We start from the raw sequence: 14,293 nt of genomic DNA on the forward strand, positions 1-14,293 counted from the left end.
GTCGACCGGTGTCAGGAAAGATGTAATTGAGTGAGGAACGACAAAACTTCACTCGAGTGGCACTATGTTCCAAATATTACTATCTAAGAATCAACGCCCAGGAAAAGGTAGAACAAGTCGCCTTTCAACCTCAGTTTCCTTATCAACTTCCTCTTCACCATCAAATCGGAGACGGCAGGTGCCGTCACGTCTAGAGCCAGAGACAACTGCAAGATAGAATGTAGTGGTTTCAGGATACCTAGCTAGAACTTTAAATCCGTTGGGGTAAATGGGTAGATTCTGAGCCTCTTTCTGGGTCGGAATCATAATTATATCCTTCCAATTTGTCTTGAAGATTTGTATCGTATTGTTTTCGTCTGGCTCCGGATCCCGTATTTCGAATCGAGTACCATCTCCGATAATCTTGATGACTTCACATTGAATCCATTCCTCATCTTCACCTTTTCCCTTCTGTCGAAGTTTGAAGGCTACTTGTGAACCTATAATAATAGGTTCAGACGGATTATATTTTGAATGATGAAAACTTCGACCAACCTTCTGCTTTGCTTCACTTTTTCGAATCTGTTTCGAAACCGCCAGTGTCGATACATCATTCAGAGTCTCTTTTATAAGGTTTAACGATTTATCGATGTTATGTTTATGAGACTGCAGCTGTTCTTGATATTCACCCAGGTCTTTTACTTCGTGCTTGCTTGAAACTTCGTCAGTTTCGTATAGTAGGTCAAAAGAACAAGTCTTGTTCGAAGAACAAATGTCTTGTAGTTGCGAAATAACTACATCCCAACTGCTTTCCATTGTAACTTGTAGAGGTTAATCTTAGAGTGAACTCCACATTTCGAATGTGGGTGATTCGTAGGTTCAGTATCGCGCTCCAGTAGCCCAACCTACAGCAAGATTGTTGCTGTAGGTTCCCTGTCATAATTATACCAAAAGGAATGATGCCATTATCAGGTTCCTCGTTAAGAGTTTGGACACTACCAGAGGTGATCATTTTCGATTAGAAAGAATCATTTCCATTACTTTTACGTGAGCTGCCTTGAACGTGTAACGTGTTTTGAATTTTCCCTCCACTAACCTTTACTGGTTCCTACACGACTTAGTGATCAATGAAAATTTTCGAAGAATATTACCAGTCTACTTGCCTTACAGTGTAATGTTTTTATGGTCAGTGTCCTCAAAAGCTGCAGCGCCTGGGGTCATTTATCAATCGATAAAGCAGAGTATTCTAACGGTTCAAATTCGTACCGCTACGAAGAAAACTGCAGGTTCAAAAACACATATGAAGGATTCTGCTGGGCGACGTTTGGGGCCCAAGAAACAAGATGGTGAGCTAGTATCAATTGGTCAAATATTGATGCGACAACGTGGAACAAAATTTTATCCCGGTGAGAATGTAGGTATAGGCCGGGACCATACATTGTTTGCATTAGAACCAGGGTATGTGAGGTACTACTTGGATCCTTTTCATCCGAAACGCAAGTTCATTGGTGTTGCTTTACATCGCAATATCAGGTTACCTTTGCCCCACTGGGAACCAAGGGTGAGACGGTTCGGCTATGTTGAAATCACCGACAAGTTTGATTCCGATCGTGAAGAAGGTCGTATGAGTCGCAAAGAACACAAGCTGTTTCCGAACATTGAGTTTGCATTAAAGAAGAGGCAAGAGGCCAGGTTAGAGAAGAAACAAGAACTTAGTAGTCAATTGACAAGTTTTGAGGAATTCTTTTCAGACAGTCAAGAATTCATTGATATTGCTTCGTCTAGGCTTGTAAAGCTAGACGGGTTCCTTCGTGGTGGAAAATCAATCGCCGAAGCTCGGTTCTATGCCACCTACAATTTTCGGTACGATTTACAATTGCTATTGAAAAAGATGATTATAACCGAAACTCAGTTTGATCAAAGGTTAACCCAATATCTAACGGTGGCTTCGAAAGTGGATGATGTGGTAACTTTCGATTCTCACTTTCGTCTCTGTAAACAACTATCCTCTGCGCAAAAGGAAGAGCTTGCGAAGAACAACCTTTCGAAAATAGAGGAAATTGTCGGTAACCACACCGTGATGACTAGAGATACGCGTTACAAGGTAGAAAATTTGATTGACTCCCCTGCATTTGATATTTCCGCGCAAATACGCTTACGTCGAAAATACTTGAAGCCGGTGGTCCGTGAATCCAAAGGTGTAAGCTCAACCAAGGACGCTGTGATTGTTCGCCGCTGGAATGATAAATCCCGTCGCATTGATACTATTTCAAGAGCAAGGGATGCGTTCGCACCTTCATAGTTGTCTTATTGTAAATAGTTATCATTGGACCCTTTCCATGAATGGCCTTTGAAGTATTGTTCCTTCTTCCATATCTCAGCGCTCTTTTTTATATCTTCAAGTGCTTCTTCTGCCGCACGCCAACCATGGTCTCGGTGAGTGCTACTTAACGCTATTAGTACACTTTCCTCTTTCTTGGGCACTACTCCAAGCCGATGACAAATGACTATTCGGTGAATCTTTGAATGATTTGAGTTGATAGTGTTTGTTGCGATATTTCTAAGAGTCTTTAGTGCCATCTTTATATGGGCCTCATACTCTAAGTGGACCACTTCTCTCCCTTCAAAAGTTTCTCTAGTGGTGCCACCAAAGTAGATAACCGCTCCAGCATCACCGTGCTTTACAAACTCTATACATTTTTGGACGGGAATCTCTGCGTATGTAAGGAAGACCACTATGTTATCATTTTTCAAGCCATACCATGTATATCCTTCTTGTTCTATGGGCCAGTCGCACATCGGTAAGTAAGTATTGAGCTAAATTGAATTTACTAAAGAAGAGAAGTTGTGCATTGACAAATCCAGTGTCGCGACAAATCTATGATTACATGCCCTCACTTACCATCACCAATAGTTTTTAACAATCCATCTACACAAAAATATTACCTGAACGGGCTTCGACTACTTGTCAGAAATTGCACATACTCTTTTCGTTTACTTGAAAATGCAGTAGTATTAGAATGAACATCGTCAGCAACATTAATGAGAACGATTTAGCTCTGCTTTGGAGTGAAGAATCAAAGACGAACCCAGTGAGTAAGAATTTAAATCCCGTACGTTTAGCACCCACAGTGTGTTCGAAGCAAAGCAAAAGCAGCGAGGAAATTTCGCCTAGTGGCAATTCCATATCGTCGTTACCTATTGCCGCTATCACAGCTACAAGCAATACAAGTCTTCACATTGATAATTTGGATTCTGCTTCAGAAGAAGTACTAGTACCAAGCATCAACTCTCATAGTAGAGACAGAATCTCAGTCATGAACAACCGTTCTACTACCTTACTATCGCAGGAAGAAATAGGACAGCGCTTAGTAGCAAATGCTCCAATGTCTTCTATTTCAAATTCCAAATCTTTCGTTAATACATCTAGAACTTTGACGCAGAATGAATCAACCATAAGTACTCAAGATGCAATCAATACAGAGTTGAACCGAATGAGGACTTCAATTATTGCCAAGCGGGAGCGAGAACGAAAAAGGAAGGAATTTTTGGAAGACGAAAGAGTTTTAGTTGGAAACAAAGTTAGCGAGGGACATTCCAATTATGTTATGGCATACAATATGCTAACTGGTATCCGAGTTAGCGTTTCCAGATGTTCCGGGATAATGAAGCCTCTGACAGAGGTCGATTTTAGGACCACAAAGAAGTTAGCTTTCGACATATCAGGTTCGGAACTCATACCATCGTCAAAGTACGATTTCAAATTCAAAGACTATGCTCCCCAGGTATTCAGATCACTGAGACTTCTTTTCGGATTAGATCCCGCTGATTACCTTGTCTCGTTAACTTCCAAATACATTCTGTCCGAGTTAGGATCTCCTGGCAAGAGTGGTTCTTTCTTTTACTATTCTCGTGACTACAAATTCATCATCAAAACAATACATCATTCTGAACACAGGCAACTGAGAAGAATACTTCCACAATACTATAATCATATCAAAGAAAATCCAAAGACTCTAATATCTCAATTCTATGGGCTTCACAGAGTAAAAATGCCATGGGGTCGAAATGCTGGTTTAAGAAAAGTTCATTTTATAGTTATGAACAATATATTTCCTCCAGCAAAAGATATACGAAGCCAGTATGACTTGAAGGGCTCTTTAGCTGGTAGAATAACTAGGACTCCTACTACTAATAGTGAACTAGCCCGTACTATTGTGTTGAAGGACCAGAATTGGTTAAAGGAGGAAAAAACGCTCAAACTCGGACCCCAGAAGGCAAAAGATTTTTTGAATCAACTCCGGTCTGACGTAGATCTACTTGAAAGGCTAAACATCATGGATTACTCACTGTTGGTAGGAATTCACTATGAACCTAATAGACTTAAAAAGAACAACACACCCGAAACTTTGATGAGTTTTGAGGGAAGATCTGAATTGAGAGCTACAGACTATCTGAATAACGATCTGGATGAGGTTTATTATGTGGGAGTTATAGATTGCTTAACTAATTACTCATTTTTCAAAAAGGTGGAAACTCTCTGGAGATCCCTGAGTCATAAAAGAGCCGAAGTAAGTGCGGTACCACCGATGGAGTATGGTGAGCGTTTTTATCAGTTTGTACGGAACTCAGTAGATTCTCATCTAATTAGAAAACAATGTTAAAGACTTGATTGCGCCTTTGGAATCCCCCCTGAGCAGACGGGAGTCTACTCCAGACATGTTTTCTATATAACCCGGACGCTCTACAAGATTTACAAATAGCGGAGTCACTTTCAGACAGACTCTGCAGTAACAAAAAAAAGCAATTTTTGTCAGAGAAGCCATAAGCAATTTTCTAGGTAAAATTGGTCTTGAGTTCTTGTGGTATTTAACTTCAGAACAAACCTTTTACTTGATAAGATAAGTTTTTGAAGCCCAGTTTCTGAGGCTACTTGTCTAATATCTTCATTTTGCTAATCGTATCAGCTTCTTTCACGGAAGAAAAAAAAAAAAAAAGAAAACTTCAATTTACATCATTTCAAAGAGTCTATATTGTGTGCCCTTCAATACGAAATTACTATAAAAAAACTATATCACATAATCTGGGTTTACAGACCTTCAGGCCAAAAACTATAAGTGGACGCAAGAATCATCAGTCGATAAGAATTAAGGCTCACAACCACCTGTAGTTGAAAATCAAAAGTGCCAGATACTCGGATGTCGATTCTAGTTTCGATTTCATCTATAACTGTACAAACTCGGCTTTGAAATAACAGTAAACTTATTGCACCAGTACTTGCCACCAACGCAGTTTACGCCAAATGACGAACCTTTTCAATCAAAATACCTCACGACGATGTCCAAAAAAAACTGTTCAAACTCGGTTATCTATAGCAAACTTAAACACCTGTCAATTTCAAGACTGATCGATTTCTATGCGGTAATAAGTTTTTCTCTGCCCTAAAAAAGCAAGACTTAGGTCTTTCTATGTTGAACATCCTCAACAACAACGAGTGGCTTTCAAATGGTTATCGAGAATGGATCTTTTCTTATCGACCTAATGACATCTGCCCTCTTCCTGATACTCACTACGTCGTCTACTTCAGAGCATTCAACTTATTCACAAGATCAAAATACTATACCACCTCCATTAGAATCAACGAGTTGGATGAGAAACTTTTCGCGAATTACGAAGCAATGGATAGGCACTACGTAACGAACGACAAATAGTCTCTGAGCCCATAGATGACGACGGTTGTGGTAATATCCAGCAGTCAGACCCTTAATGTCAAGTACTTAACTTTTGTCTCTGAAACCAAGTTTCCTCAAAGATAAACTTGTTATTCAAGCTAGTAGGTACAACAAGTGTAAGCTGAAGCCGAAATCAAATACAAGGCAAAACGATCTTTGAAATACCGTGGAAAAAGCAAAATCCCCCTGGAAGTTACAAACCACTTGCTAATCTCCCAATATAGCTGTGCATAATCACCATCTGGCTAGCAGAATTTAAATGTACATGTGGCTGTTATACTGTCTGGATTCCATATCTACTGCATGCACAGCGACGATTTATCAAAATCATGATAAAGTTTGAGTTGGCATCCAAATTATGTTCACTACACCTTGGAATCTTTTTTCCTCATCTGGCAGGTTCGGATAGCGTAATAATTTTTGATGCTTTCAAGACAGCACAATCATTAACTTCCATCATATCACAAGAACCCAGTAGTAATACCTCCTTAAGATTGTTTTCAATCTGAGTGTTTATAGACCTACACGTGCAAATGAAAAAGGACGTCTCAGCTTTGTGGAACTTGTCACAATCTGGCAAAATCTAGTAGAGGTAGTAAGCCTAATTCTTAATAACTGATAGTCTCTTACTTCATTTGATAATTTAGAACAATTACATTCACCAATTCTGTACGAACTGGCAACTAATAGGGCAAAAACAATCCGTTTTGATCCATAAATTTGATCTGGTTGATCAGATAGAATTTAATGGGTAGTGATTTATCAACAACAATTAGGCCTGAACTGTAAAGAAAAACATCAAATAAAGTACATTCTCAGGGTTTTTCACCTTACTTCCAATGACCATGCTTTTCCCGATGGGCAGATACATCTTCAGCTAATTGGAGTATGGAAGTCAATATACGTGAAGTCCCCTCTAGAAGCAATTTTCGGTGCTTGCAGCACGTTATCATGTTTTCAGAGCCTTGACCAGACAGAATCTGATCCAAGGCAAACGAGGGAAACAGTTAAAGTAGAAGATACCTTACATAGTCAACTAAATGGTATTGATAAATTCTGATTATGAGAACAAAACTTCAAAACTATCGGTGTGTATCATCTAGTTGAGGTTTTATATCTATGTATGATGCTATGTAGACCTTAACTTGAATGAAGCACTCTCCAATAAGATTGGCCAAAGTTCAATACAATACTTGCCACATGAAACAGTCTAACTTCTAGAGAAGTTTGCTGGCCCTTAGATAAGGCTGATAGCCACTATTTACAGATAGCCCTTTGCTTATGCTTGTGGGTAATGAACTAGGGAGGTACTGGTTGGTCGATGAAATTCCGGCAGACTTTTCATTCGTACGACGGGTACCAAGAGAAAAATTATGTGTTAAAGGGAGCTTCAATGTAGGCCCATAAGTTTAGGAGCAAAATATGGCGAATATACAAAATCTATAAACCTACTCACTGTTAAGACAAATACAGGTAAATCTTCGGATATAGGGGGGACGCCAAACTTAAGATCTGGTCTACCAATAAACCTATGCCTCAAACCAAACTCATACTCTTGATGAAATACTGATTGATTGAGTGAGAAGTTAACAGCATCGGTTAGTCAATCGAAAAGTTCAATCAATGAACAGTGGTAGTCCTTCTACGGTACTTAAATTCCAATCCCAAAATAATATCAATAATGAACAGGAATCCTCCAAGAGAATCTTTCTACCATGAGAATTGGGAAAAACAGTATCCATTCAAGAACTAGATCTACGTACCAGAACGCCAGGTTTCTACGCTTAATCACTCTATCAAATACAACTCAAGCTCTAAGTTCTTGCGGGTTCAGCTTACGTTTACGCACAAAACAACTACTGCCCCGAAACCAGTAAAAATACATTACAAATGCTACGAATAAGATGATCATAGTAGCCACAATAATTCGACCTGATAGCTCTAAAACACGTCTTTAGGTTGATCTGACAATAGTATGAACCGATAATGAACACTATAACGGATTGCTAATAACGAACCCAGAAATGAAACATAGGAATACTACCATGGCACGACCAGCTATGCGCTAATTGGTGCAAAGTAAAGTTAGCTCATTCAGTGACACCATAACTCCACCCATTAAAGAAATGTGATCATAATAAGCTTGAGTTTAATACCTACAGGTTGTCAAGTAAAAATTATATAGTTTGTGAAAAACGATTCCAGAAACAGAACTCTTCCTGAATCCAGCAAGGGGAAATATACAACGGACCATGACCTAGTACTACTCAAAGAACACTCAATGAGAATATAAAAGTGTTCGCAGGATACCATTCGCAACATCTTGCAGTATCTCGTATTCCCGCGATGGAAAACGTAGCAGTAATCGACGCCTAGTAGTACTAGCACTAACATGCTGCTGAATGATGATTGAACATATTCCTTCAATAAAGAAGAAGGAAGTACAACTGTATAACTAGAATTGACAAAACTTGGAAAGACTAGGTAACGCTCAGTCAGTAGGTCCGTTTCCACTCCTTCTTTTGTGACCGACTCAGACTGAAACAGCGCAGTTGCGTTAGATTAGCCATAATACAGTGGTGAGGTCTGACACCTACTGACGTAATAGAGTGAACCAAGTATGCGTGATCCCAGGTTTAGCAAATAAGGATACAGAGCCCCACAATTCGTAACGATAATGACTACGTATATAGATGTTGTACAGATCAGTGAGACTTTCTCTAATTATCTATGGATTGAGAAAGTTATTAGGAGGGACACACGACGACGGCTTTGACCTACTTCCCAAAAGTCTCCATCGATGTCTCAATATGATTGATGGCAAGTACACAAATGAAGGTACTAAGGTGGAATTGATAGGTATTGCTATCCAGAAAGACAAGTCGTAGCTAGAAACGTCTGACCCTTTGAACTCACGTAGCTTCGTACTTTTGGGAGCCCTTGCCCAGTACAAAGTTTAAGCTGAGTCCCGGTATATTTTGCTGTCGAGCAACCGTGTAAATATTGTTTTGTAAGTTCGGCTACGAGCAAAGAGCTCATACCTTGTACTGCCTGCTACCAAGCTTTTTTCTGTGGGGATTCATGAATCCGGAAGAAGATGCATCTATTCATTGCTGGATTTGCAGGCAAATGATGTACGCTTTCACAACAGAATCCATCAACTATTAGTTGGAAGATTAGAAGTATATTTCAATATAGTTCAGCAAAGAGCTATAGTCACATACTTTTTTTTGCTCGATGTCAATTCGAGGCAATTAGCTTTAGAGCAAATTTGTTAGGTTTTGCTTCAGCTTTCTAATGCCTCACAACTTCATTCCTTATCACGCAGCGAAAGAACCGGCGACAGTATCAATCACTTCACCCATGATGGCATAGTAGTATTCCTATGTTTCACTTCTGGGTTCGTTATTAGCAATCCGTTATAGTGTTCATTATCGGTTCATACTATTGTCAGATCAACCTAAAGACGTGTTTTAGAGCTATCAGGTCGAATTATTGTGGCTACTATGATCATCTTATTCGTAGCATTTGTAATGTATTTTTACTGGTTTCGGGGCAGTAGTTGTTTTGTGCGTAAACGTAAGCTGAACCCGCAAGAACTTAGAGCTTGAGTTGTATTTGATAGAGTGATTAAGCGTAGAAACCTGGCGTTCTGGTACGTAGATCTAGTTCTTGAATGGATACTGTTTTTCCCAATTCTCATGGTAGAAAGATTCTCTTGGAGGATTCCTGTTCATTATTGATATTATTTTGGGATTGGAATTTAAGTACCGTAGAAGGACTACCACTGTTCATTGATTGAACTTTTCGATTGACTAACCGATGCTGTTAACTTCTCACTCAATCAATCAGTATTTCATCAAGAGTATGAGTTTGGTTTGAGGCATAGGTTTATTGGTAGACCAGATCTTAAGTTTGGCGTCCCCCCTATATCCGAAGATTTACCTGTATTTGTCTTAACAGTGAGTAGGTTTATAGATTTTGTATATTCGCCATATTTTGCTCCTAAACTTATGGGCCTACATTGAAGCTCCCTTTAACACATAATTTTTCTCTTGGTACCCGTCGTACGAATGAAAAGTCTGCCGGAATTTCATCGACCAACCAGTACCTCCCTAGTTCATTACCCACAAGCATAAGCAAAGGGCTATCTGTAAATAGTGGCTATCAGCCTTATCTAAGGGCCAGCAAACTTCTCTAGAAGTTAGACTGTTTCATGTGGCAAGTATTGTATTGAACTTTGGCCAATCTTATTGGAGAGTGCTTCATTCAAGTTAAGGTCTACATAGCATCATACATAGATATAAAACCTCAACTAGATGATACACACCGATAGTTTTGAAGTTTTGTTCTCATAATCAGAATTTATCAATACCATTTAGTTGACTATGTAAGGTATCTTCTACTTTAACTGTTTCCCTCGTTTGCCTTGGATCAGATTCTGTCTGGTCAAGGCTCTGAAAACATGATAACGTGCTGCAAGCACCGAAAATTGCTTCTAGAGGGGACTTCACGTATATTGACTTCCATACTCCAATTAGCTGAAGATGTATCTGCCCATCGGGAAAAGCATGGTCATTGGAAGTAAGGTGAAAAACCCTGAGAATGTACTTTATTTGATGTTTTTCTTTACAGTTCAGGCCTAATTGTTGTTGATAAATCACTACCCATTAAATTCTATCTGATCAACCAGATCAAATTTATGGATCAAAACGGATTGTTTTTGCCCTATTAGTTGCCAGTTCGTACAGAATTGGTGAATGTAATTGTTCTAAATTATCAAATTGAAGTAAGAGACTATCAGTTATTAAGAATTAGGCTTACTACCTCTACTAGATTTTGCCAGATTGTGACAAGTTCCACAAAGCTGAGACGTCCTTTTTCATTTGCACGTGTAGGTCTATAAACACTCAGATTGAAAACAATCTTAAGGAGGTATTACTACTGGGTTCTTGTGATATGATGGAAGTTAATGATTGTGCTGTCTTGAAAGCATCAAAAATTATTACGCTATCCGAACCTGCCAGATGAGGAAAAAAGATTCCAAGGTGTAGTGAACATAATTTGGATGCCAACTCAAACTTTATCATGATTTTGATAAATCGTCGCTGTGCATGCAGTAGATATGGAATCCAGACAGTATAACAGCCACATGTACATTTAAATTCTGCTAGCCAGATGGTGATTATGCACAGCTATATTGGGAGATTAGCAAGTGGTTTGTAACTTCCAGGGGGATTTTGCTTTTTCCACGGTATTTCAAAGATCGTTTTGCCTTGTATTTGATTTCGGCTTCAGCTTACACTTGTTGTACCTACTAGCTTGAATAACAAGTTTATCTTTGAGGAAACTTGGTTTCAGAGACAAAAGTTAAGTACTTGACATTGGGAGCTAAGCTTCTGCATTGCTCCTCTCTGAAAGACTTCAAGACTTACCATTTGGAAACAAGTGAGTTTGCATTAGTATCAAAAGGTTGGTATGATATAGGTTTATGCCAAGAACACCAGTAATTTTCGAACATTATAGAAACTTCTGCAAGGGTTTGTTTATCGGTTATAATGCCTGGTTAATTTATGACTTCACACCATCCGGAGGTGATCATGCTCGACGTTCTCATAAATCTGATAACTTTCTTAACTCCACAAAACCCTAAAATATTTGCTAATAATATATTTGTTGCATCAACCAGGTCTATAGGTAAGTTTGCAGCTAAAAACCAATTAGCAAGATTGGAGATCTTCTGACAATTTTAGCTTCAAAAATGTTGAATACTGCATCTTTGAATTTATGCCTCAATTATTTGCCACATAATTGAATTTAGGTTCATGGTTGCAAGAGATGACGTCCCGATGAATAGACTTCTGTGCATCTGCTCTTTTATCGGTAAACTTGGAATTCGCGACCGTCGTCTGTCTTTACTGGTTGGAAGGATGTAAGATGGGGATTCATTCACTCTACCCAAGAACTTTGTTCACCTTTGATTTTCATCGTAGGTAAGTAAGTGTACGCAATTGAATCACATCTGTATTTCAGATGATTTGGGTTCGATTCTTTTGCAAAAGCTGCTGATAAGAACCCATTCATTAGTTCTTTAGTATATCAGAGCCTCTTGTCATCATGTATTCCTCGCTTATAGACCTTCATAGGTTTGACTAAAACTTATACGAGCTAAAGTACAGTACTATTCTAATTTAACTCTTTTGTTTATATGTTCCCCCAATGAGATCCAGTGTTGAGCGGTAATTCAATAGTAAAATGTATTGAAACATCATTCAGGAAGCCGAAGTCAAAAAGACATTGCAATCAATTACTTTATAAGCAGAGACACCAAGTATAAAGAGAAGTATATTTAATAATTGCGATTGTGGTGCTTTATTCTAAGGTCTGCGATTTTGCCCATAACATTTAGGTCAGAGCCACTCACCAATCTCGACAATCAAGTCAGATTTCGATCCCGATTTGGTCCGTGACATTTACAGGAACCCAAAAAAAATGAAAACTGTCCACTTACTAGATTCTCCGCCTTTGTCAGGGTCTCATTTAAATAAGAAGGATATTAATAACTTTGCTTACAATTGTTTGTAATTTACATTTGGACCCTCTGATCTATTGTCTAGTTTCTTAGATGAAATCAACGACCCATTCAATAGTGGGCCATTGCATGTCTATAATGGGCCAGCTTCACAGATTATATACATATATGATATCGAATTTCAGCTATTAATCCAAATTTTTCTTTGAATTGAATCTAGTTTAATGTTTTGACGATAAAGCTTCTTAGTTCAGGACAAACTTTGTGAAAATTATTGAGCTCAAAAGGATTACATTGTTGCCATGTATTCAGAACCATTAGCTGCATGCAATCTTTGTAAGTATGATATTCCAAGTGAAGAAGGGTATGAAATGTTACTTATGGGACGTTGAAATAAGTACCCTACACTCACTTTGTTTCTTCTATCAACAGGAGCGTTTTTTTAGTTTTTTCCTTTGTCTTCTTTTATTGCGTTAAGTGTGACCTACCTGCGAATGAATAATCACATGTCTTATGTGAGATTATCACCGGAAAACTATAAGTAATCTAATTTGTAAATACCTTTTTTGAAAACTGCTCTTAGTTTCCTTGTTCATCTTAGCTCTCAAGTCAAAAGTGAGAATTATAAATTCCATTGATCTCCAAGCAACACCACTGAAATGGATAGAAATTCTAGTAGTGGGGTGACTATGGAGTTCGAAACAAGTGCTCTCGTTGCTTTGGATATTACTAGCCATTTATTTTAGCCAAGGAGCACAATCAAGATCTAAAGGTTTAAATAGAATCTTCTCTTAACATTGATTGTAGAAAAAGGAAACCAGTTGTTTCCTTCTCACTTGTTTAATGACTGAATATGCATAGGATTACTGGGTATAACTAAAGAATATGCACGTTGATGAGGTCTGAATATGACCAACGCTAAAACTAGTCACGTGATACCGGGGAAGTTTTTTTTTTTACTCCAGCATGTACTAGAGGGGGCGAAGGAAACCTGTATTTTCAAAGGACACAGATGCATTGGGGATAGTGGTAACATTGAGAAAATTTTGTGTGAGATATCATATCTGAAGGAAGTCTAACCATACATTTTTACTACTTGGCAAGAAAAGTGATACTAGTTACAGCGACTTAGAAAGAAAATTAGAACGCATTAATGATCCTCGTATCCTTCTACATCGAAACCTGGAAACAACTAAATGATAAAAATACTTGCTTTGAGTTTGCTGTGATTTAAACCTGTTTGGGTTTATGAGATTCAGTGGCTACAATAACTCCTTGTCACACTATTTGTCCGGAGGCCGCGCGAATGAATGGTTTTCTCGATTCCTCTAGTCACTCTTAATACTGAACAAAATGGATCTTGACAACGTTGAAGAGCCATTAACCTCTAGTGCGCGTCCTGGTAAGTAGTTTATATATCTATTTACATTAGAAACCAAGCTACTAACTCAAAAAGTGACAGATTCAATATTGACAATACGTATTATCAAATCGTTTCCATATCGAAACGTCAAAAACTACGTTCTTACACATGTTGATTTGACTAGAACCAATGCAAAACAGCTCTTAAGGGAAATGAAATTGATAATTGATCAAGACATAACACTCAAACCTTTTTGCAACGTAAATTATGACTCCCTCAAGGTCTACACACATGCTCATGGCTTCAAATCAATGAATTTAGTGATTAATCTTGACCATGACAACGACTGGTTGCTGAATGTATCAGATGAGTCGGTGAGCTTGTATGATTGTGGGGTTAGGAATGAGAGTGAGATAAGCTTGTTCAACAAAGAGGCTTATCTGAAATTCAAGTCGAATCCAACTGTTGAGAAATGGTGAATAGTTTGTTCCTCGCATAGTCAGGACAAAAAGGAGTTTTTACTAAGCGCGAATTATTTTGTGACCTGTATATTCTGTAACTCTTAACTTCGCTAACTTGATTTTTTGTTTTCTAGAACAATTCGAAACATTTCTCAACTCTTTATTTTGAATCATCGATGCACGAGATCTATACCGCATCAAGCTCTGCTCCCGTTAACATTGCAGT

At 38.4% G+C, this 14,293-nt stretch overlaps 6 protein-coding genes across 6 annotated transcripts; 4 read left to right on the top strand and 2 right to left on the bottom strand.

The window, feature by feature from the left end:
* Positions 1 to 90: 90 nt before the first annotated feature.
* Positions 91 to 795, bottom strand: PAS_chr1-1_0454 (SaGa associated Factor 29kDa; the record flags this gene model as incomplete). Its single annotated transcript, XM_002490066.1, has 1 exon — positions 91 to 795. One exon carries the CDS (start codon positions 793 to 795, stop codon positions 91 to 93), a length of 705 nt encoding a protein of 234 aa, XP_002490111.1.
* A 358-nt stretch (positions 796 to 1,153) lies between these two features.
* PAS_chr1-1_0455 (Mitochondrial ribosomal protein of the large subunit) lies at positions 1,154 to 2,281 on the top strand (the record flags this gene model as incomplete). The annotated part of the gene is made up of 1 exon (XM_002490067.1): positions 1,154 to 2,281. One exon carries the CDS (start codon positions 1,154 to 1,156, stop codon positions 2,279 to 2,281), a length of 1,128 nt encoding a protein of 375 aa, XP_002490112.1.
* A 5-nt stretch (positions 2,282 to 2,286) lies between these two features.
* Positions 2,287 to 2,778, bottom strand: PAS_chr1-1_0456 (Hypothetical protein; the record flags this gene model as incomplete). The annotated part of the gene is made up of 1 exon (XM_002490068.1): positions 2,287 to 2,778. The coding sequence occupies one exon, from the start codon at positions 2,776 to 2,778 to the stop codon at positions 2,287 to 2,289; it is 492 nt and encodes a 163-aa protein (XP_002490113.1).
* A 221-nt stretch (positions 2,779 to 2,999) lies between these two features.
* On the top strand, positions 3,000 to 4,643 carry PAS_chr1-1_0457 (Phosphatidylinositol-4-phosphate 5-kinase; the record flags this gene model as incomplete). The annotated part of the gene is made up of 1 exon (XM_002490069.1): positions 3,000 to 4,643. One exon carries the CDS (start codon positions 3,000 to 3,002, stop codon positions 4,641 to 4,643), a length of 1,644 nt encoding a protein of 547 aa, XP_002490114.1.
* Positions 4,644 to 8,404: 3,761 nt separating this feature from the next.
* Positions 8,405 to 8,599, top strand: PAS_chr1-4_0001 (Hypothetical protein; the record flags this gene model as incomplete). The annotated part of the gene is made up of 1 exon (XM_002490070.1): positions 8,405 to 8,599. The coding sequence occupies one exon, from the start codon at positions 8,405 to 8,407 to the stop codon at positions 8,597 to 8,599; it is 195 nt and encodes a 64-aa protein (XP_002490115.1).
* A 4,997-nt stretch (positions 8,600 to 13,596) lies between these two features.
* On the top strand, positions 13,597 to 14,085 carry PAS_chr1-4_0002 (uncharacterized protein; the record flags this gene model as incomplete). Its single annotated transcript, XM_002490071.1, has 2 exons — positions 13,597 to 13,645; positions 13,700 to 14,085. The coding sequence occupies 2 exons, from the start codon at positions 13,597 to 13,599 to the stop codon at positions 14,083 to 14,085; spliced, it is 435 nt and encodes a 144-aa protein (XP_002490116.1).
* Positions 14,086 to 14,293: the final 208 nt, after the last annotated feature.

The sequence above is a fragment of the Komagataella phaffii genome, chromosome 1 (genome assembly GCF_000027005.1).
Source record: "Komagataella phaffii GS115 chromosome 1, complete sequence".
Lineage (NCBI taxonomy): Eukaryota > Fungi > Ascomycota > Pichiomycetes > Pichiales > Pichiaceae > Komagataella > Komagataella phaffii.